General features: G+C 47.5%; 1 protein-coding gene across 5 annotated transcripts; it reads right to left on the bottom strand.

The window, feature by feature from the left end:
* Window positions 1-15: 15 nt before the first annotated feature.
* On the bottom strand, window positions 16-4047 carry LOC123046948 (uncharacterized). Of its 5 annotated transcripts, none has more exons than XR_006422683.1 (4): window positions 2747-4047; window positions 1636-2267; window positions 336-1483; window positions 16-233 (listed from the first exon to the last, which is right to left on the bottom strand). XR_006422683.1 is itself a non-coding variant. In XM_044470406.1 (2 exons), the coding sequence occupies exons 1-2, from the start codon at window positions 3953-3955 to the stop codon at window positions 1953-1955; spliced, it is 1524 nt and encodes a 507-aa protein (XP_044326341.1). In that variant the 5' UTR covers window positions 3956-4047; the 3' UTR covers window positions 1621-1952. The 5 variants fall into 5 exon arrangements, 1 of the variants encoding a protein (XP_044326341.1); XR_006422684.1 differs by lacking the exon at window positions 16-233 and having other exon boundaries at window positions 245-1483; window positions 1636-1757; window positions 1839-2267; XR_006422682.1 differs by lacking the exon at window positions 16-233 and having other exon boundaries at window positions 245-1483.
* Between the last annotated feature and the right edge of the window lie 16880 nt (window positions 4048-20927).

Below are 20927 nucleotides of genomic sequence, written 5' to 3'. Positions count from 1 at the left end.
CGATGGTGGTTTCTGGCCAACGCCCATCAACTGCTTGGATGATAAGCTGAGAAGAATCAACATTGGGATGTACACAGGGCTGCAACTCCAAAAGATGCTTGCAAAGTTTCTGCTTTCAAAGGCTGCAGCTTTGGAGGAATTCTCGGTGACCTTAACGGCTGGATGTTCCCAAAATAAGCGTAAGATTGCAAAGAAGCTAAGATCCTGGCGATCGAATCACCATACCAGAGTAACTGTAAATAGATGATAGCAAAAGTTGTGATTGCACTTGAAAAATGTAAAATTAGAAGGAACAAGCTAGGGTTCTTTTAGTAACACTTGGATATAAGAGATACCATTTCCTTGAATATTTCCCCTGTCAAATTAACTTTATTTTTTATTGACATGGAAACCCAACAGACTGGCACTATAGTCCGACGCATACGACCTGGTGAGTATGTTTGTAAGTTGCAGAAGGCAGATAATTCGATGATAGAACAAATCACAACATAGCTGATAGAATTGAAATGCATCTGACAAGGCTAGTAGAATTGAGATCCGATCTGACAGGGTTATTGAAATTATATATCACAGGCAACATTAGTTCAGGGGTTACAATGGTACCCCCTCCGTTCACAAATATAAGATGTTCTAACTTTTTTCCAAATCAGGTGTATATAGACACGTTTTAGTGTGTTTGTTCATTCCTTTCAGTCCGTACATAGTCCATATTGAAATATCCAAAACATGTTATGTATTTATGCATTATTAAGATGAGTTGGAAGAACAAACTCTTTCCTAGGGAGAAAAATAATAATTATTATTATTATAGCTTAAGTTGCATACGCAAACAAAAACCTCAAGATTAAGCTGCTTGAAAATCTGCCACGTTACCGAGGCATAATACTGGAATTAATACTTTGAAAGTAATCAAGGTACTCAACTACTCCCTCCGTTCCCAAATATTTGTCTTTCTAGGCATTTCAAATGGACACAACATACGGATGTATGTAGACATAATGTAGAGTGTAGATTCACTCATTTTGTTCCGTATGTAGTCACTTGTTGAAATCTCTAGAAAGACAAATATTTGGGAACGGAGGGAGTATTAGGCAACCTGGCATGATGAATGTGGCATGCAAGTTCAGTTGACATAATTGAGTAATTGTCATCAGGATGCAGTGGTCTGACCAAACCATCATAGCTTAACTCCCTCCGTTCGGAATTACTTGTCGCGAAAATGGATGTATCTAGAACTAAAATACGTCTAGATACATCCATTTCCGAGACAAGTAATTCCGAGCGGAGGGAGTATATAAGTGGCACACCATTCAACCGCTCAGAAGCCATCCAGGCCCATAATGTAGAAATGTGTAGGAAGGTTTGAATGTCCATTCCATATCAAGACTGAGTGGTTTGAGGAATAGAAGGTACAATGAGCTTGCGCCAATTCAGAGCTAGTCATATTTGCACACAGATCTCGAAGTAAACATGAACCATGACCCTACAATCCAAATGAACCAGTGTTAGAGTGGATAAAGTAACTGTATAACAGCATGGGATGTGCACTGCAAATCAGCAATCATTCATCATCCAACGCAAATTAAATGGACTCGATCATTAGATTTTCTCTTCTTGAAATTTGCAAAAGTAAACCTGTAAGATATGTATAACTTAGTGTTGTATCCAGCAGCGGAGCTTGAGCCAATAATACAATATTAAGTCTGCCACTAGTATACAATACGCACACATACACTCCCTTCACATCATCCAAAAACCTGAAGCACCAAGGCATTTCAACAAAAGATTGTATCATCAGATTAAACGCATATACACACATACACACCATGATCACTTACAATACTTCAACCGGCAAAGAAGTGGTAGCAAGCTCTTGACATCTGCCCCCTGTAAACTTATCATCAATTCATCATCAGGTTTCTCTTTCTGTACTTGGTGTGTCAATCTCAGAGTCACACACTTATCCTCAAGATACGGTCTCTTGCGGTCATCAATTGTGCATCCAAAGTAATGATTTTGCTCATAAGAGAGTCCTTGTCATCCTCAGTAGGACGCAAAAAGGCAGCTAACTCCATCGCTGTTTCATTAGTACTGTCAAGCAAGAAGTCATCTAACTCCACCACTAATTCTTTGTTACTGTCACTGCCATCCATCAGAGTTTGGCTGAGTGACTGCAGTGCAGTGACAAGGATAGAGGAAGTTTCTTCTGTGCCCACGGGACCATCATCTGCAACACTGTCTCCAGTAACTTCAGTTTCTGAATCCTCCTGTGACAAAGAGGGATTTTAGTATGCATAAGAATTCAAGTATTTGTCTACAGAAATTGTGTAAGACTGTATTTTCCAAGATTACAGCACCAATTTAGTTAGGCTTTTACACAGGCAGTGAAGGTGAAATGTGATATTGTTCCACCAGAAAGTATTTGTAGAGGGCTTTTTAGTGGACAAAAAATCTAATCTTAAACATGTGCAGTACAGCAGCACTATAAAATATGCTTGTGCTATCATGTAACCGGCACAAAAGCTCAAGCTAAAATTTTATAAAATTGCATCCTCGTACTAATGAACAATCTGCAATTGAATTCTCAAACTACGATTAATGTAAATCAGGCATGTTAGTGTGTCTAAACCTAAGCTAAGAACTGGTCAGAAGCTTTTCACAATAATGTCCAACGCTCAAGTAAATTAAATGCACACGATGTACAAAAAAAAGCATAAGGATACTTCACACATAAGCGTGGGCTCACCTTGCTTGGCAACAAAGAGGGAGGCCATGCCATAACATAAGGATGGACCTCCACATTATCACGATATGCATCATGAAAGAGCTCGCTCATTTCCGATGTTTCCAGGCATAATGATAGGTACAACTCACGAGACTGTGTGTCCTTGACATAGAAAATAGACAGGTATACAAAGCCATCGATGACCTCCACAAGCTCCACCCTGGCATTACAACCCTCTTCCTCCATCGAGAACCCGGTGAACTCCTTAACAATCGGGTTCAATGGGAACTCCTTGTACATTATCCACCTCCTGACGGCAATGTCATCGTCGGATGTCAGGAACCAAGAAAGAAGTGCGCCATCCTTTATATCCACGATGCAGAGCTTCTCATCTTTGGTCTCGCCAAGCTTATATGTTGATTCATCACACTCTGTCTCCAATTGCTTCGGCACATCAATTAGAGAGAACTGAAAAGTCGCCGTGTCGAGCACCACAATTTGGTCATACATCCAGTTTTGCCACCAGATGAGTCCATGCGTCATCGTGCCAATCTCGGCCGTGAGAGATTCACGCAGCCCCAGCAGCGTACTAGCTGGGAGAATTTGCCACTCCATGGTGTCCGACGAGAAGACAGCGACACGCTCCCGCCATTGGCGGTGGTGACAGATACACACCACACGGGACGGCCCCTGACGATATGCGGAGGGGATAGTATAGAACCCAAGGTCGATGTCGATGTAGCGTAACCCCGGCCGATAGATGTTGAGATCCAGAGCCTGCGTCAGCGGGTTGTGGGCGGCAGCCCGGCTCCGCTCGGCGCTGCCGCCCCAGCTGACGAGCCACAAGTAGCCGTCGCCGCTAGGAGACTTGGAACTGATCTCCCAGCCGGGGGTGCGGGCGTCGCCGTGGCGCGGGACCCGGGTGTTGAAGAAATCGGCGGCGACGAGGTCCGGGTCGGAGCGGCGCCAGGGGCAGGGGGAGGCCGGGAGCACCTCGTAGTTGGGGTCGAGGAAGAGCGCGAGGAGGGGCGGCGCGTGGAGCGCGCGGAAGCTGCGGCTGAAGGCCGGGGACGAGCGGACGGCGCGGAGGAAAGCGCGGCAGGCGAAGGCGGCCCGGACGAGGCTCGGGAGGGCGGGGAGGCGGAGGAAGATCTGGCGGACGAGGTCGTCGCCGAGAGCGGTTATCGAGGTGGGAGCGGACGGCGGCGCCGCCGGCGGCTGGGAAGCCATGGCTGCTGTGCGGTGACGGGTTCGCGCGGCGGCCCCGATGATAGAAAGGTAGGCGGCTGACGAGTTCAAGCAACGACAGGATCCATAGCTTGGAAATTTCCTCTGCAAAAAAACAGTGTGCAGAGGAGGTTTCTTTCCCTCGAAATGACAAAAAACACCTCAAATGTAAACACCTTAACTGTCAAAAAACACCTTAATGCTAAAATATGGTTTAAGATCAATATAACTCAAAGTTGCATATTAAGTGACCTGGTGGGTGCCAGCAGCCGCCTCCTCTTCCTCGGAGAAAGAAAGTTAGGGTTCGTGCCTCTCGCCGGCGCCGGCGCAGGTCCGCCTCGTCTTCGATGGCCCTAGTGCCATGGAGGCGCGGTGGATCCTGGCAAAGGCCGGCGGGAGGGCTCCGTTTTTAGTCGGCTTTTTCAATCTTGCTAGGGTTTGTGTCCTGTTTAGGTAGGCGACACGGCGGCGGCTTCCAGAAGACGGAATAAAGGTCTCCCCGCCTAGCTCCGTTCCGGCGGTGCGTCTAGAATCGTTGGTGGGCGTGTGGAGGTGTGTCTTCAGCAGATCTATCTTTGGTGGATTTGCTCGGATCTCGTCGTTGTTCGTCTACATTCGTGTGTCTTTGGTTTGGATCCTTCCGATCTACGTTATTTTTCATCGGCAGCGGTTGCTGTTCTGGGTGCTGGTCCTATGGGCCTTAACACGATGATTTCCCGTCTGTCTACTACAGCAAGTTGTGTCGACTCCGACGATGGAGGGGCGATGACGGTGGCGCGCCTTCGGCTCGCTTCAGTGCTTGTATCGTTGCTAGATGGTCTACGGGTCTGGATGTAATTTTTATTTCTGGTGTTCGTTGTACTGCCATGATTGAAGATGAATAGATTGAAAGTTTTCCTGCAAAAAAAATTAAAAAAATGTGATTCAGCCTGTCACTCTATCACATATATATTGTTTAAATAAAGTTTACTCTCTTTTGTTAAACCGGAGTTTTGTGGGTTACTCTGTGGAGAATTCGAATCGACACGAAGGAGCATCTGCTCGGCAGTGAACAAAATGATGTTCTTAGGACAATTTTCTTTTTGAAAAAACTCACATTTTTTGGTAGGAGAACGAAACGCTACATCACCTCCTTGATGGGTGTGTGTTCTCACGCGTCACTTGTCACGCGGTCCTCTCTTGGCGCCGCCTCACTATACCACCTCCGGACATACTCCCTCCTGTTAGGTTTCGTACAAGCGTCTCAACTCCCATAACATGGGAGCCCACATATATTTATATTGATAGAGGTGAGGCCAGCTCTCGCAGGAGGCATACATCAAGGTTGTTGGAACCACCAGAGAGATACAAGGAGAGAGAGAGGATTACATCAAGAGATACATGAAAAAAGTAACAACAAAGATCTCATCTAACTACCCGTGACATGTGATACATGTGTGTAACCGATGTTTAACACTCCCCTTAATCACAATTGTGCCAAGTTGAGATTACGCCTGAATTCTTCAACGCTTCTGGTTGACAATGCCTTTGTAAATCCATCTGCAAGCTGGTCTTTAGAGGGAATGAATCTAACATCAAGTTGTTTATTTGCAACTCGTTCTCTCACAAAATGAAAGTCTATCTCAATATGTTTAGTCCTGGCATGAAAGAGTGGGTTGGCAGATAGATAGGTGGCACCAAGGTTATCACGCCATAAACAGGGAGGTTGAGCTTGAGGCACTCCAAGTTCTTTAAGCATAGACTGAACCCAAATGACTTCTGTTGTTGCATTTGCTAATGCTTTATACTCTGCTTCTGTACTTGACCTGGAAACGGTGGCTTGTTTCACACCATGAAATTAAGTTAGGACCATAAAAGATAGCAAAACCACCTGTTGACCTTCTGTCATCCAACCAACCAGCCCTGTCTGTATCTGAGAAAGCACTAACGAGTGTGGAGGATGATTGTTTAAACGTGAGACCTGTGGTTAGTGTATTCTTTATGTACCTCAAAATTCTTTTGGCTGTTGTCCAATGGGTTGTGGTACGTGCATGGAGAAACTAACACTAGTAGAAAAAGGGGCAAAGGTCCAGACCGGGTCAGCCCATTAGTCCCGGTTCAGTCCAGAACTGGGACTCATGGGGGCATTGGACCCGGTTCGTGAGCCCCGGGGGCCGGCCGGGCCACGTGGGCCATTGGTCCCGGTTCGTTTGGACCTTTTGGTCCCGGTTGGTGGGACGAACCGGGACCAATGTGCCTCGCTCCTGGTCCACCACCATTGGTCCCGGTTGGTGGCTTGAACCGGGACCAAAGGCTATCCTTTAGTCCTGGTTCATGCCACCAACCGGGACCAATGAGGTGCCTATATATACCCCCTCGCGTAAGAGCAGAGCACACTGCTCTGTTTTTTCTGGCCGCCGAGGGGAAGAGGGCTTGGTGGTGCTCTAGCTCACCTCCTATGCACACAAGGTGTTCGATGGAATGCCCGAGCCACACTACTTAAGCTTTCTCCTCTCCAAGCTCGACCTCCAAGCTCCATTTTCCTCAATATTTGTCTAGGTTTAGTGGTCCGTCACGCCCCGTCCCCGTCTTCACCGCCGTCGATCACTCGCGCCGATCTCATCGCCGGCACCACCGTGGTGAGCCTCTTGTTCTTATCTTCTTTCTGAAAGGAAAAATATTCTTACTTGTATGTTTAGATAGATACTTGTATTATTTTCTTACTTTTATTATTGCATCTTATATAGTGCGATGGTTTTGGTATCCGCCCCCGTCGGCCCTCGTCCTGTCTATGATTCAGATGCGGTATATATTATCTTTTCATAACTATTGATTCATTTATTGTTTATGATAATTATGCCGACCAACGTGGCATAGATTTTATTTCTAGGAGGTTGTTGACCGGAAATTCTAACCAACCCTATTGTCGAGAGGTTAAATTTAGTTTAAGAAGAAAACAATTTCTTAAAGGAAAAAATAAGAAAAATTAAGGAGGAGAAGATGATATTGGAGTTGCATGTTGCGGATGTCGTCGATGATCACAAGATCAAGATGGATGCAATGCGCTTGAAGATTAGAAAGATTAGAAAATATGTCATTCATACCGAGGCTTGGTATCATTATGTCGTTGGATCAATTGTTACCTTGGTTGCGATTATGATCACATTTGTTTCCGCATTGAAATGTTTTACATAGTTTCAATGTATGGTTTAATTAATTTAGATGCTCTGCAGAGCTTTATGTTGTTAGATGAGAACTATGTATGTACTCTGGTTTTAATGTGATGATGAACTTCTATTAATTTGGTCACTTAATTATCTATTCATGATGTTCTGTAATGATTTTTGACACACTTACTTATATAGAATGCACGCAGATGAACCGATAATGGATGTACGGTGACAGACACACCTCCGAGTACATTAAGGGTGTGCATGATTTTCTCGAAGTGGCTGAGGCAAACAAGCAGAATGGTTTTATGTGTTGTCCATGCCCTATATGTAGGAATACGAAGTCTTACTCTGACCGGAAAATCCTTCACACCCACCTGCTTTACAAGGGTTTCATGCCACACTATAATGTTTGGACGGGGCACGGAGAAATAGGGGTTATGATGGAAGACGGCGAAGAAGAAGAGTACGATGACAACTGTGTGCCCCCTGAATACGGTGATGCTACTGAACATCAAGAGGAACCAGATGACGTGCACGATGCTGCTGCAACGGGCGAAGCTGCTGAAGATCAAGAGGAACCAGACGATGTGCCCGATGATGATGATCTCCGCCGGGTCATTGTTGATGCAAGGACGCAATGCGAAAGTCAAAAGGAGAAGTTGAAGTTCGATCGCATGTTAGAGGATCAGAAAAAAGGGTTGTACCCCAATTGCGAAGATGGCAACACAAAGCTCGGTACCGTACTGGAATTGCTGCAGTGGAAGGCAGAGAATGTTGTGCCTGGCAAAGGATTTGAGAAGCTACTGAAAATATTGAAGAAGAAGCTTCCAAAGGATAACGAATTGCCCGACAATACATACGCAGCAAAGAAGGTCATATGCCCTCTAGGATTGGAGGTGCGGAAGATACATGCATGCCTTAATGACTGCATCCTCTACCGCGGTGCGTACAAGGATCTGAACGCATGCCCGGTATGCGGTGCATTACGGTATAAGATCATACGAGATGACCCTGGTGATGTTGACGGCGAGCCCCCCAGGAAGAGGGTTCCTGCGAAGGTGATGTGGTATGCTCCTATAATACCATGGTTGAAACGTCTGTTCAGAAATGGAGAGCATGCCAAGTTGATGCAATGGCACAGTGAGGACCGTAAGAAAGACGGAAAGTTGAGAGCACCCGCTGATGGGTTGCAGTGGAGAAAAATCGAGAGAAAGTACTGGGATGAGTTTGCAAGTGACCTGAGGGAGTCCTGGATTAGGGGGTATCCGGATAGCCGGACTACATACATCGTCCGGACTATCAAAGCGTGAAGATACAAGACTCAAGACTTCGGCCCGTGTCCGGATGGGACTCTCCTTTGCGTGGAAGACAATCTTGGCGATCCGTATATTATATTTCCTTCCTTGTAACCGACTCCATGTAAACCCTAGCCCTCTCCGGTGTCTATATAAACCAGAGAGGATGGTCTTTAGAAGGCCGATCACAATTACAATCATACCATCATAGGCTAGCTCTTAGGGTTTAGCCTCTACGATCTCGTGGTAGATCTACTCTTGTACTACTCATATCTTCAATATTAATCAAGCAGGAATTAGGGTTTTACCTCCATCAAGAGGGCCCGAACCTGGGTAAACATTGTGTCCCTTGCTTCCTATTACCATCAGCCTAAGACGCATAGATTGGGACCCCCACCCGAGATCCGCCGGTTTTGACACCGACATTGGTGCTTTCATTGAGAGTTCCTCTATGTCGTCGCTTCAAGGCTTGATGGCGTCTTCAATCGTCAACAACACGGTCCAGGGTGAGATTTTCCTCCCAGGACAGATCTTTGTGTTTGGCGGCTTCGCACTGCGGGCCAATTTGCTTGGCCATCTGGAGCAGATCAACAGCTATGCCCCTGGCCACCAGATCAGGTTCGAAAACTTGAACTACACGGCGGATATTCGCGGAGACTTGATCTTCGACGGATTCGGCCAAGTGCCGGGAGCGCTAGACAGTCACGACGGGCACGACTTAGACCTGCTGTCGAACAATGCTCGGAACATTATCCCGGCAATAGCCCCGGATCTAAATCTGGAACAAGTTGTGTTGCCCAAGGACGGAGGGGTAGACCCCGCCTCGCAGGCCACATACTCATCAGCGTCGGAGCCGAACACAGGTCTCACCTCTGTGGAGACCTGTAACCCCGAACCCCTGGACTCGTGTCCGATCGTTGGTTCTGGTCCGCACACCCTCGAGCCAGCCGAGCCAGGTTGGGCTCCGGTAATGGAGTTTACCGCTGCGGACATCTTTCAACACTCGCCCTTTGGCGACATGCTGAACTCATTAAAGTCTCTCTCTCTCTCTCTGTCAGAAGACTCTGGGCCGAACTATGTCCGGCTTGAGTGGGAAGCAGGCGACGAAGGAATTCGCTGCCCACCCACCACCCACTTGATTGCCACGATCGATGATTTAACCGACGTTCTTGACTTCGACTCCGAAGACATCGACGGTATGGACGACGATGCAGGAGAAGATCCAGAATCTCTAGCGCGCGGGATTACTACCTTGTCACACGATATATACATGGTGGATATGCCCAAGAAGGACGACATCGATAATCCGGATGATAAAACACCCGGACAAAAGCCAAAACAGTGGCGTAGACGCCGTTCAAAGTCCAGCAATAGTAAAAACTATGACAAGAGCGCAAGAAGGGCTGACATACCAGAAGGCAGTAATGACCACACGGACCCAGCGATGGGGCAGGACGAGCCAGGTCACGCCAAACCAAGTTCGGAGCAAATATCCGATCACAATGATCCGGAGGGACGAGCTAATGAAACCACCCCAGAACAGGAACATAGTCCGGACGACGATGCATTCATCATCCCGGATGAACGAGTGGAATGATATAACCTCCACCAAAAGCTTTTGGCCACAGCAAGAAGTCTAAAGAAGCAGAAACAATGGCTTAAGGCTGCACAGGAAAAGCTCAGTCACAGATGGAATAAAGTGCTAGACACTGAAGAAAGATATGGCGACGATCGCCATACTAAAAGCTATCCAAAGCGCAAGCTACTACCAGAATTCGACGACGAGGCCGTTCCACCAAAGAATAATACAACTAGGAGATCAGACATACCGCGTCACAACCACAGCAGAGCGGCTACTAACACCGCGCACGATCTATGTGAGAAGCTGGATAAGAAGACCGGTGCATCCAGGTCCATCTACGGACCTAAAGGACACACCCCGGTGAGGGACTATGGTCACCCAAACGCTAATACAAGCCAAATACCAGTTCGGAATAAACTCCGGACACAACAACAGCCGACTACATGCCACGGCGCGTCCAGATACAGAGGGGCCGCTCACCCCCTGTGCTTCACCGAAGAAGTACTGGACCATGAATTCCCACAAGGTTTCAAACCTGTGAACATAGAGGCATATGACGGAATGATAGACCCAGGGGTCTGGATCGAGGATTTTATCTTGCATATTCACATGGCTCGTGGGGATGATCTCCACACCATCAAATACCTTCCCCTCAAGCTGAAGGGACCAGCTCGACACTGGTTGAAAAGCCTCCCCGAAAACTCAATCGGGAGTTGGGAGGAACTAGAAGACGCTTTCAGGGCCAATTTTCAAGGGACTTATGTCCGGCCTCCGAATGCAGACGATCTAAGTCACATAATCCAACAGCCCAGAGAGTCCGCCCGCAAGCTTTTTAACAGATTCCTCACTAAGAAGAATCAAATTGTCGATTGTCCGGATGCCGAAGCCTGAGCGGCATTCAAACACAGCATCCGCGACAAATGGCTCGCCAGACACCTCGGCCAAGAAAAGCCCAGGACAATGGCAGCCTTAACAAGCCTTATGACCCGCTTCTGCGCGGGTGAAGATAGCTGGCTAGCCCGTAAAGGCACCAACGACCCCAGCACGTCCGAAATAAGGGATGGCAACGGAAGCCACGGCGTAATAAACACAAACGCCAAAGCAAGGAAGGGCGCCCGGATAACACAACGGTCAATGTCGGATTCAGGGGCTCTCAGCAAAAGAAGCCATTTAAAGGCAGTAAAGAGGGACCGTCCGGTCTGAACAGAGTCCTGGACAGACTATGCCAAATTCATGGCAGCCCGGAAAAGCCTGCGAACCACACCCATAGAGAGTGCTGGGTCTTCAAGCAGGCCGGCAAACTAAATGCCGAACATAAAGGGAGGGAAACACCAAGTGAAGACGAGGACGAACCTCGCCAGCCGAACACTGGGGGTCAAAATCCCGCCAGAGGTTAAAACAATAAACATGATCCACGCGACTCACACATTCACGAGAAGGCAAGAGCGCGCGTTCGAAGACGCGCATGATGTAGAGCCCATCGTACCCACATCTGACTATTGGATGTCTCGTCCGATCACTTTTGATCACATGGACGGCCGAACTAGTATTCAGCGCGAAGGATCACAGGCCTTTGGTGCTTGACCCAATCATCGACGGATACCGTCTCACCCGCGTCCTCATGGACGGCGGCAGTAGTCTCAATTTAATATACGAGGACACTATCCAAAGGATGGGGATAAACCTATCCAGAATTAGCCAAAGCAACACCACCTTCGAAGGGGTGATACCATGCATTGAAGCCTACGGCAGGGGCTCCGTCGTACTGAGGGTAACACTTGGCCCCCCAGGCAACTCCAGAAGTGAAGAACTACTCTTCATCATTCCACCCTTGCAAAGCGGCTATCATGCACTGCTTGGAAGACCGGCCTTCGCCCGCTTCAATGCATTGCCGCATTATGGCTACCTTACACTCAAGATGCCCGGTCCACATGGCGTCATCACTGTTAACGGAATCACAGAGCGCTCTTCACGCGCAGAGGAACACGCGACGGCCCTGGCGGCCGGGCTATAAGCGGCCTCTAATATCATAAAACATGACCGGTCATTAAGACCACAGACACGGTTAGACGAGTCCGGTAGCCCGATAAAATTCAACTGGACACCGTATATGTAATCCCATAGCGGAAACTAGGGGCTATAAATATTTAACATAGCCCCAAACTTGGCTCAACCATATTGGTAGGCCATCATCTTACACTTTTACTATCTATCACATGCCCACGTTGCATTCTCCTACGAGTTTTCCTTTTTTTCCATAGACAACGGTCGCGCGATACCCTTCCAGGATATGTCACAACGGAGACAAAGGCGCAGACTTGCAGCAGGGCCCCGTTCAACAGGTTTCTTTTTAGATTAAGCCCCTGTGTAAACCTTTTCTATTGCCTCTTGTTGTTTAAACCATCCCATGGGTTCCATACCCACAGAGGATACTGTCGTTATTGGCATTTCGCCACGACAGATTACCGCACGTACCTGGAAACACAGGGTTCATATTAAATGGGCATTCTTGAGCCTATCTTCTATTATAAAGTCCGAACACCTTCGGGAGTGTTCGGCGTCACGAGTTTGGCCTTATATGCATCAGCTTCGAATCATGTCTTTGGTCAAATGTTGGGTTTGCCCGGCTCCTGGGTTTGCCGCCTTACGTTCCGTTATTATCGGCTAAGGCAGGCCAAAGGAGAACTACTGCGATTGCGCCCTGGTTATTCCAGATGAGCGCCTCAGTAGAGAAAGCCGAAAACTGACCGTCATGATACAACGAGAGACTGTTCAACCACTCGAAGACTCACCGAAATCTCTAGGATTCCTCTGCATCAACGAAGGGCTGTTTGCCGGCCATGTACACACGCGCCCGTATTCGGATGCCCGCAAAGGTACCAGGGGCTACATAGTAGCCCCACCATTATACCCCCACGGCTAAGCGAAAGTGTTACAGCTATATAGTCAAGTTGCCTAGTTCGACATGCCATCACCTCCTTAATGGACCAAGACGTTGGATCAAGTGTGATTAAGCATATTCTTTGCGAACACCCCCGCATTGTATGCGTGGGGGCTGAAGCCAACGACTGCTATCTTTCGGACTACTTATACATATAAGGATGGCCGTACTGGGGACACAGTCATATTTTCAGGCAAAAAACATAAAAATATCCTCATAATCAAATTAAACATTGTTTTTACAATGATTCGACTTATCACTCGAACAAAAAATTCTTTGAGAACTGCGCCTCTATTAGGCGAGCACCCTCTGTGACCTTCGCCAAGTAGTGCTCGGCCGGATATTGGCCTCCCGCCAGATTCTGGGTCGCTATAATGGTGGCCTCCATATCCGTCCAATAGGATTTCACGCGGGCAAGAGCCATCCGTGCACCCTCTATGCACGTCGACCTCCTCATGGCGTCGATCCGAGTCACTGCCCCAAGGAATTGTTGCACCAAACAAAAATAACTATCCGGCTTGGGCCCCTTCGGCCAAAGATGGTCTATTACAGACCGCATTGCAAGCCCAGACAGCCTATGAGGCTCCGCCACAGCAGGCACCTTCTCATTCAACGGCAGCGGGCGATTGGGAGCATTGAACTACGACCAGAATAGCTTCTCCACTTCCTTATCACCTTGATCCTCGAAGAACTTGGCAGCGTCAGCTGTACTATTCATCAAGTCCGCATATGTGTCTGCAGGACTCCAACGCCCAGCTAGGGGAGCATACTTTGGATCCAAAAACTTCGTCCGCAGTAGGTAGGAGCCCCCAGCCACGATTTTGTCGGCCTGTTGGAGCTCCTCCCGCATACCCGGATCTCGGTCCGCATCTCCTTGGCGGCATTAAGTGCCCTGTCCAGCTCATCCGAACTAGCCTTATTCTCCTTTTCAAGGAGCACATACTGGTCGGCGGCATTTTTCAACTCTTCAGCCATTTCGGCTATCCTTCCCTCGCTTCGGTGATGAGCAGCCTGTTCGGCTCTCAACTCTTCAGCCGCTTTTAGGGCAGCCGCATTGCTAGCCCGAGCTTGTTCCTTGGCCTGAGCAAGCTCGGCCCTTAGGGCCTCCACGGCAGCCGCACCATCTGCAGTGCATACATAGGGCATTAACATTATGCCATTCTTGCATTTTCCTATACAATATAATAAGGGAAGCAAAGTACATACCCTGGGATTCTTCAAGCCGTTTGTTCACCAGTGTGATATCGGCATCAATAGATCCGATCTGCCTTCTCAGTTCGGCAACTTCAATAGACTGGTCGGCTGCCGGATCCTTGTACACCTGCGCACATATCCAGCGCAGCCATTAATATATGATCCCCCGATTGCCGCTTATGGCGGGCAACCAGAGTCTCAGGGGCTACTATCCATAGGGGGCACACCTAGCGCGTGCTTCATAACCAAAAAATAGTGCATTTTTCACTACATACCTCAAAGCCTTTGAGCAGGCTTGCAAATGCCTCATTTAAACCGCTGGTAGCGGATGAAATCTTTGTGAGCACCGTGCTCATTAAGGAGCGGTGCTCCACCAAGAGCGCGGCTCGCTCCAGAAGGCCTGTCAGTTTGTCCGGCCGGACATCGAACTGTGTCGGACCCTTCTCATTTCCCCCCGTGAGAGTCAAATGCTCCAGGCTCAGGGTGACTGCGTGCTCGCTTCCGGCTTCGGCAGATCCGGACTCCTCCATGACGACACCTCCGTGTCGCCCGCTTCATGATGCGGAGAGGTGGGTGGAGTCTCACTCTCCATCATCTCCGGACGAAGGTCCACCGAAGACGAACTCTGTTGAGAAGAGCTGCTCGTCGGACTACAAAAGACGAAGTCCCGGTTACGGATCTCGAAGTACCGCTATACCTTCAAATTAATGAATAACTTACGGCTCGGTAAGGGTGTCCGTCACGGTAAGGGTGTCCGTCGCGGCAGAGCCCCCTGGTGATACCTTATTCCCTTGTTTGGGCGTCTCCGCCTCCAATTCTTCGGAGGCGGCCCTCTTCTTCCCGCGCGGGAAGGAGACTTTAACCTCCTGGCTATCTTCCATGGGGGAGGTAGCTATTCCCCCGGTCTGGATGCATAGTGTGTGAAGTTCGGCTTCACTACCCTTTCCTTTGCCTTTCCCTGAGGGGATTTTGCTGAGCGCCCGGCCAAGCATCTTGGCAATGGTTGGACCAGGCGAGCCTTCAGGAAGTGGCGCCGGACACCTGATCCTCTCCGCCTTGTTGAGCCATTCATGGCCGTGGAGGAATTTTTAGAATTACAATTGATAAATATATATGAAGTGTCCGGCTTTAAGGTTACTTACTTGGGCATCTAGGCGATTGCAGCTTAGGCCCGCATCCTCGGTGGTGTCCGGACACTTTACTTGTGGTTAGAAGAATAGTTTACACATTCCATCGAGCTTCAGGCCGAAGAAGTGCTTAATAGTCCGCGGACCCTCTTGATTAAACTCCCACATCCGGAGAGGCCGACGTTTGCACGGCAGCGTCCGCCGAATTAGCATCACTTGCATTATGTTGACAAGATTTATGTCTCTCTATGAGCTCCCGGATACGATTCTCCTGTTCTGGTACATTGCCAGCAGGCCCATAATTCCTTCCTACGTTGGTCCAAGACGCTAACTGTGATGGAGGGCCCGAGCGGAACTCGGGGGTGGCTACCCACTTTGTGCCTCTGGGAGCTGTAACATAAAACCACCTCCGTTGCCACACATCAGATACTTCCGGAAAGGAGCCCTCTGGCCATGGGGCATCGGCGTTCTTGCTTATTACGGCACCTCCGCACTCCGCATGCCGCCCCTCGATCATCTTCGGCTTCACATTGAAGGTCTTGAGCCATAAGCCGAAGTGTGGGTTGATGTGGAGAAAAGCCTCGCACACAATAATGAACGACGAGATATGGAGGACGGCGTCTGGAGCCAGATCATGGAAATCCAAGCCATAGTAAAACATGAGCCCCCTCACAAAGGGGTCGAGGGTGAGGCCCAGGCCTCGAAGGAAGTGAGGGACAAACACGATGCTCTCATTGGGCTCCGGCGTAGGGATAACCTGCCCCGGAGCAGGAAGCCTGTGCTGAATATCGGCGGTCAGGTATCCGACCTCCCTAAGCTTAGCGATATCCTCCTCTTGGATCGAGGAGGCCACCCACCGGCCTTTTGCGTCGGATCCGAACATACTGGAGGATCTGGGGGGTTGAGGCTTAGGTTTTGAGTGCTGGAGATCGAGGTGCGAGAAGGAGCAGGAGAGGTGGAGAAGAGGCGTAGGCCTTGGCCCCTTATAAAGAGGATGAACATCAAGAGTCCTTAGCGTAACCGCTTGAGACTTGTCTAAAATACACGGAGTCATATCAATGGTCGCCGTGGGGTCACACACGCCCATATTGATGAAAGATCCCGTAATAAGAGGAACACGATCTCTGCTTTGGCAGGACTGTCAATAAAACCGCCTCACGACGCGAGTCGAGGTGGAGTAGGAAACGTCGGTTTGTGTTGGACCAGGCCACGATGCAGGAGCACGACGCACAAAGATTGCCAGCAGAACGAATTTATGCTATGTTCCCTACATGTGAAGATCATCTTGTGGATCCGGACACGGTCTACGTGTTCGATAATAACCTTGGAGTATTCGGAGAAGGAACCCGCCTTGCAATGCCGAAGACAAGACTGCTCGCCGGACTCATCGTCATTGAAGCCTGGTTTAGGGGCTACTGAGGGAGTACTGGATTACGGCGTATCCGGACAGCCGGACTACATACATCGTCCGGACTATCGAAGCGTGAAGATACAAGACTCAAGACTTCGGCCCGTGTCCGGATGGGACTCTCCTTTGCGTGGAAGACAAGCTTGGCGATCCAGATATTATATTTCCTTCCTTCTAACCGACTCCATGTAAACCCTAGCCCTCTCCGGTGTCTATATAAACCGGAGAGGATGGTCCTTAGAAGGCCGATCACAATTACAACCATACCATCATAGGCTAGCTCTTAGGGTTTAGCCTCTATGATCTCGTGGGAGATCTACTCTTGTACTACTCATATCTTCAATATTAATCAAGCAAGAAGTAGGGTTTTACCTCCACCGAGAGGGCCCGAACCTGGGTAAACATTGTGTCCCTTGCTTCCTGTTACCATCAGCCTAAGACGCACAGATCGGGACCCCCTACCCGAGATCCACCGGTTTTGACACCGACATGTCCCAAGGAACGTATGGTTTGCTTTAAGCGTGGATGGCATTAATCCTTTCGGGGAGCAGAGCAGCAATCACAGCACCTGGCCCGTGACTCTATGTATGTATAACCTTCCTCCTTGGATGTGCATGAAGCGGAAGTTCATTATGATGCCAGTTCTCATCCAAGGCCCTAAGCAACCCGGCAACGACATTGATGTGTACCTAAGGCCGTTAGTTGAAGAACTTTTACAGCTGTGGAATGGAAACGGTGTACGTACGTGGGATGAGCACAAACAGGAGGAATTTGACCTAAAGGCGTTGCTGTTCGTGACCATCAATGATTGGCCCGCTCTCAGTAACCTTTCAGGACAGACAAACAAGGGATACCACGCATGCACGCACTATTTACTTGACACCGATAGTATATACCTGGGAAGCTGCAGGAAGAATGTGTACCTGGGCCATCGTTGATTTCTTCCGACCAACCATCAATGTCGAAAGAAAGGCAAGCATTTCAAAGGCGAGGCAGATCACCGGAAGAAGCCTGCCATGTGTACCGTTGATCACATACTTGCTATGGTCAATGATTTACACGTAATCTTTGGAAAGGGTCCCGGCGCACTAGCTGTTCCGAATGACGCTGAGGGACACGAACCCATGTGGAAGAAGAAATCTATATTTTGGGACCTACCCTACTGGAAAGACCTAGAGGTCCGCTCTTCAATCGACGTGATGCACGTGACGAAGAACCTTTGCGTGAACCTGCTAGGCTTCTTGGGCGTGTATGGAAAGACAAAAGATACACCTGAGGCACGGGAGGACCTGCAATGTTTGCACGAAAAAGATGGCATGCCTCCGAAGCAGTATGAAGGTCCTGCCAGCTATGCTCTTACGAAAGAAGAGAAAGAAATCTTCTTTGAATGCCTGCTCAGTATGAAGGTCCCGACTGGCTTCTCGTCGAATATAAAGGGAATAATAAATATGCCAGAGAAAAAGTTCCAGAACCTAAAGTCTCATGACTGCCACGTGATTATGACGCAACTGCTTCCGGTTGCATTGAGGGGGCTTCTACCGGAAAACGTCCGATTAGCCATTGTGAAGCTATGTGCATTCCTCAATGCAATCTCTCAGAAGGTGATCGATCCAGAAATCGTACCAAGGCTAAGGAGTGATGTGGCGCAATGTCTTGTCAATTTCGAGCTGGTGTTCCCACCATCCTTTTTCAATATCATGACGCACATCCTAGTTCATCTAGTCGACAAGATTGTCATTCTGGGGCCCGTATTTCTACACAATATGTTCCCCTTTGAGAGGTTCATGGGAGTCCTAAAGAAATATGTCCGTAACCGCGCTAGGCCAGAAGGAAGCATCTCCATGGGCCATCAAACAGAGGATGTCATCAGGTTTTGTGTTGACTTCATTCCTGGCCTTAAGAAGATAGGTCTCCCTAAATCGCGGTATGATGGAAGACTGACTGGAAAAGGCATGCTTGGAAGGGACTCAATAATATGCAGGGACGGATATTCTTGGTCTCAAGCACACTACACAGTTCTACAGAACTCTACCTTGGTGACCCCGTATGTCGATGAACACAAGAACAGTCTGCGCTCCAAACACGCGGAACAGTGCGATGACTGGATTACATGTGAACACATCAGGACTTTCAGCAGTTGGTTGGAAACACTTCTCAGAGGTGACAACACTGTTTGTGATGAGCTGTACTTGTTGTCCAGGGGACCATCTTTGACTGTATTGATTTACAAAGGATACGATATAAATGGGAATACATTTTACACGATTGACCAAGATCAAAAGAGCACCAACCAAAACAGCGGTGTCCGCTTTGATGCAACAACCGAGAGGGGAAAGGACATATATTATGGTTACATAGTGGACATATGGGAACTTGATTACGGACATGATTTTAAGGTCCCTTTGTTTAAGTGCAAATGGGTCAATCTGTCAGGAGGCGGGGTACAGGTAGACCCACAGTACGGAATGACAACAGTGGATCTGAAAAATCTTGGGTACACTGACGAACCGTTCGTCCTAGACAATGATGTGGCATAGGTCATCTATGTGAAGGACATGTCTACCAGACCGAGAAAAAGAAAAGATAAGGAAGCGTATACATCGTACGATGAGCCAAAGCGCCACATAGTTCTTTCAGGAAAAAGGGACATCATGGGAGTGGAGGGCAAGACAGACATGTCTGAAGATTATGAAAAGTTTCATGAAATTCCTCCCTTCAAAGTCAAGGCTGACCCAAGCATCCTGATAAACGATGAAGATTATCCATGGTTACGGCGCAATAAGCAAATGACACAAGTGAAGAAAAAGTGAAGACTTTCTCCTGCAACTATTATGATGATACCATGCCAACTTTGTAAAAGACGAGTATGATACCACTGTCCGTTTTGTACATGCACATGCTATGTGGGTGAAATTATGATACCATGCCAACTTTCAACTTTTTCAGAGTTCATTTGAAATGCTTTAATGTCTTATGGTTCGGCCCTCATAATACCATTAATCTCGGTTCGCTCCTTGTCAACTATGTTCTCACCAAGAACACTCTCAAGAGGGCAGCCACGTGGGCCATTGGTCCCGGTTCGTCTGGACCTTTTGGTCCCGGTTCCACGCACGAATCGGGACCAATGCGCCTCGCCCCTGGCCCATGACCATTAGTCCCGGTTTGTGCCACAAACTGGGACTAAAGGGTTGGTCCTCGTTGCGCTCAGAGTTTAGTCCCACCTCGCCAACCGAAGGGCGCTCACACCGGTTTATAAGCCCGTCCCTCTCTGCCTTGTTGAGCTCCTCTCAAAGTGAAAAAAGATGCCCCTATACAGGGAATTTGACCTAAATTCATAGTGTTCTCTGAAGTTCATAGAAATTTATTATGAATTTAGGTTGAATTTTCTCTATAGGCATCTATGTTCATTTTATTAGTAAAGTTAATCACAAACTTGTGATTCACACAAATTTCAAAGAATTCAAATTTTACCTATTCAAAATTGAAAACTAATGGCACTAACAGAAAGTTTATAATTTTTCTAAAACTAATGGCACTAACAGAAAGTTCATAATTGTGCTGACCTAAAAGAAAAAAGAATTAAAAAATAAAGCAAAAAACAAAAGAAAATGAATAATGCAGAAAACAAAACAAAAAACTGAAAACAAAATAAAAATAGCAACAATAAGTATTTTGTTGTAAGTAGAAACAAAATAAAATAAATAAAGGAACAAAGAAAACAAAAAAAGAAAAAAAGTGTTTTCAAATTTGAAAACTAATGGCACTAACAGAAAGTTTATAATTTTTCTAAAACTAAAAGCAAAAAAGAATTAAAAATAAAGCAAAAAACAAAAGAAAATAAATAATGCAGAAAACAAAAGAAAAAACTGGGAAAAAAATAAAAATAGCAACAATAAGTTTTTTGTTGTAAGTAGAAACTAAATAAAATAAATAAAGCAAGAAAGAAAACAAAAAAACAAAAAAAGTATTTTCAAATTTGAAAACTAATGGCACTAACAGAAAGTTTATAATTTTTCTAAAACTAAAAGCAAAAAGAATTAAAAAATAAAGCAAAAAACAAAGAAAATAAATAATGCAGAAAACAAAACAAAAAACTGGAAAAAAATAAAAATAGCAACAATAAGTAAAGAAAACAAAAAAAGTGCCTCCTACTGCCCCCCCCCCACGGCGTGAATATGACTAAAAACCCTACCATGGGCCAGGATTCAGGCCCGCATGAGGCCCAGTAGGCCCACGGGCAGATAAGTGACTTTAGGCCCGTAAGCCTGCATTTGAG

The sequence above is a fragment of the Triticum aestivum genome, chromosome 2B, assembly GCF_018294505.1.
Source record: "Triticum aestivum cultivar Chinese Spring chromosome 2B, IWGSC CS RefSeq v2.1, whole genome shotgun sequence".
Classification (NCBI taxonomy): domain Eukaryota; kingdom Viridiplantae; phylum Streptophyta; class Magnoliopsida; order Poales; family Poaceae; genus Triticum; species Triticum aestivum.
This window is presented reverse-complemented; position numbering and strand designations above follow the sequence as displayed.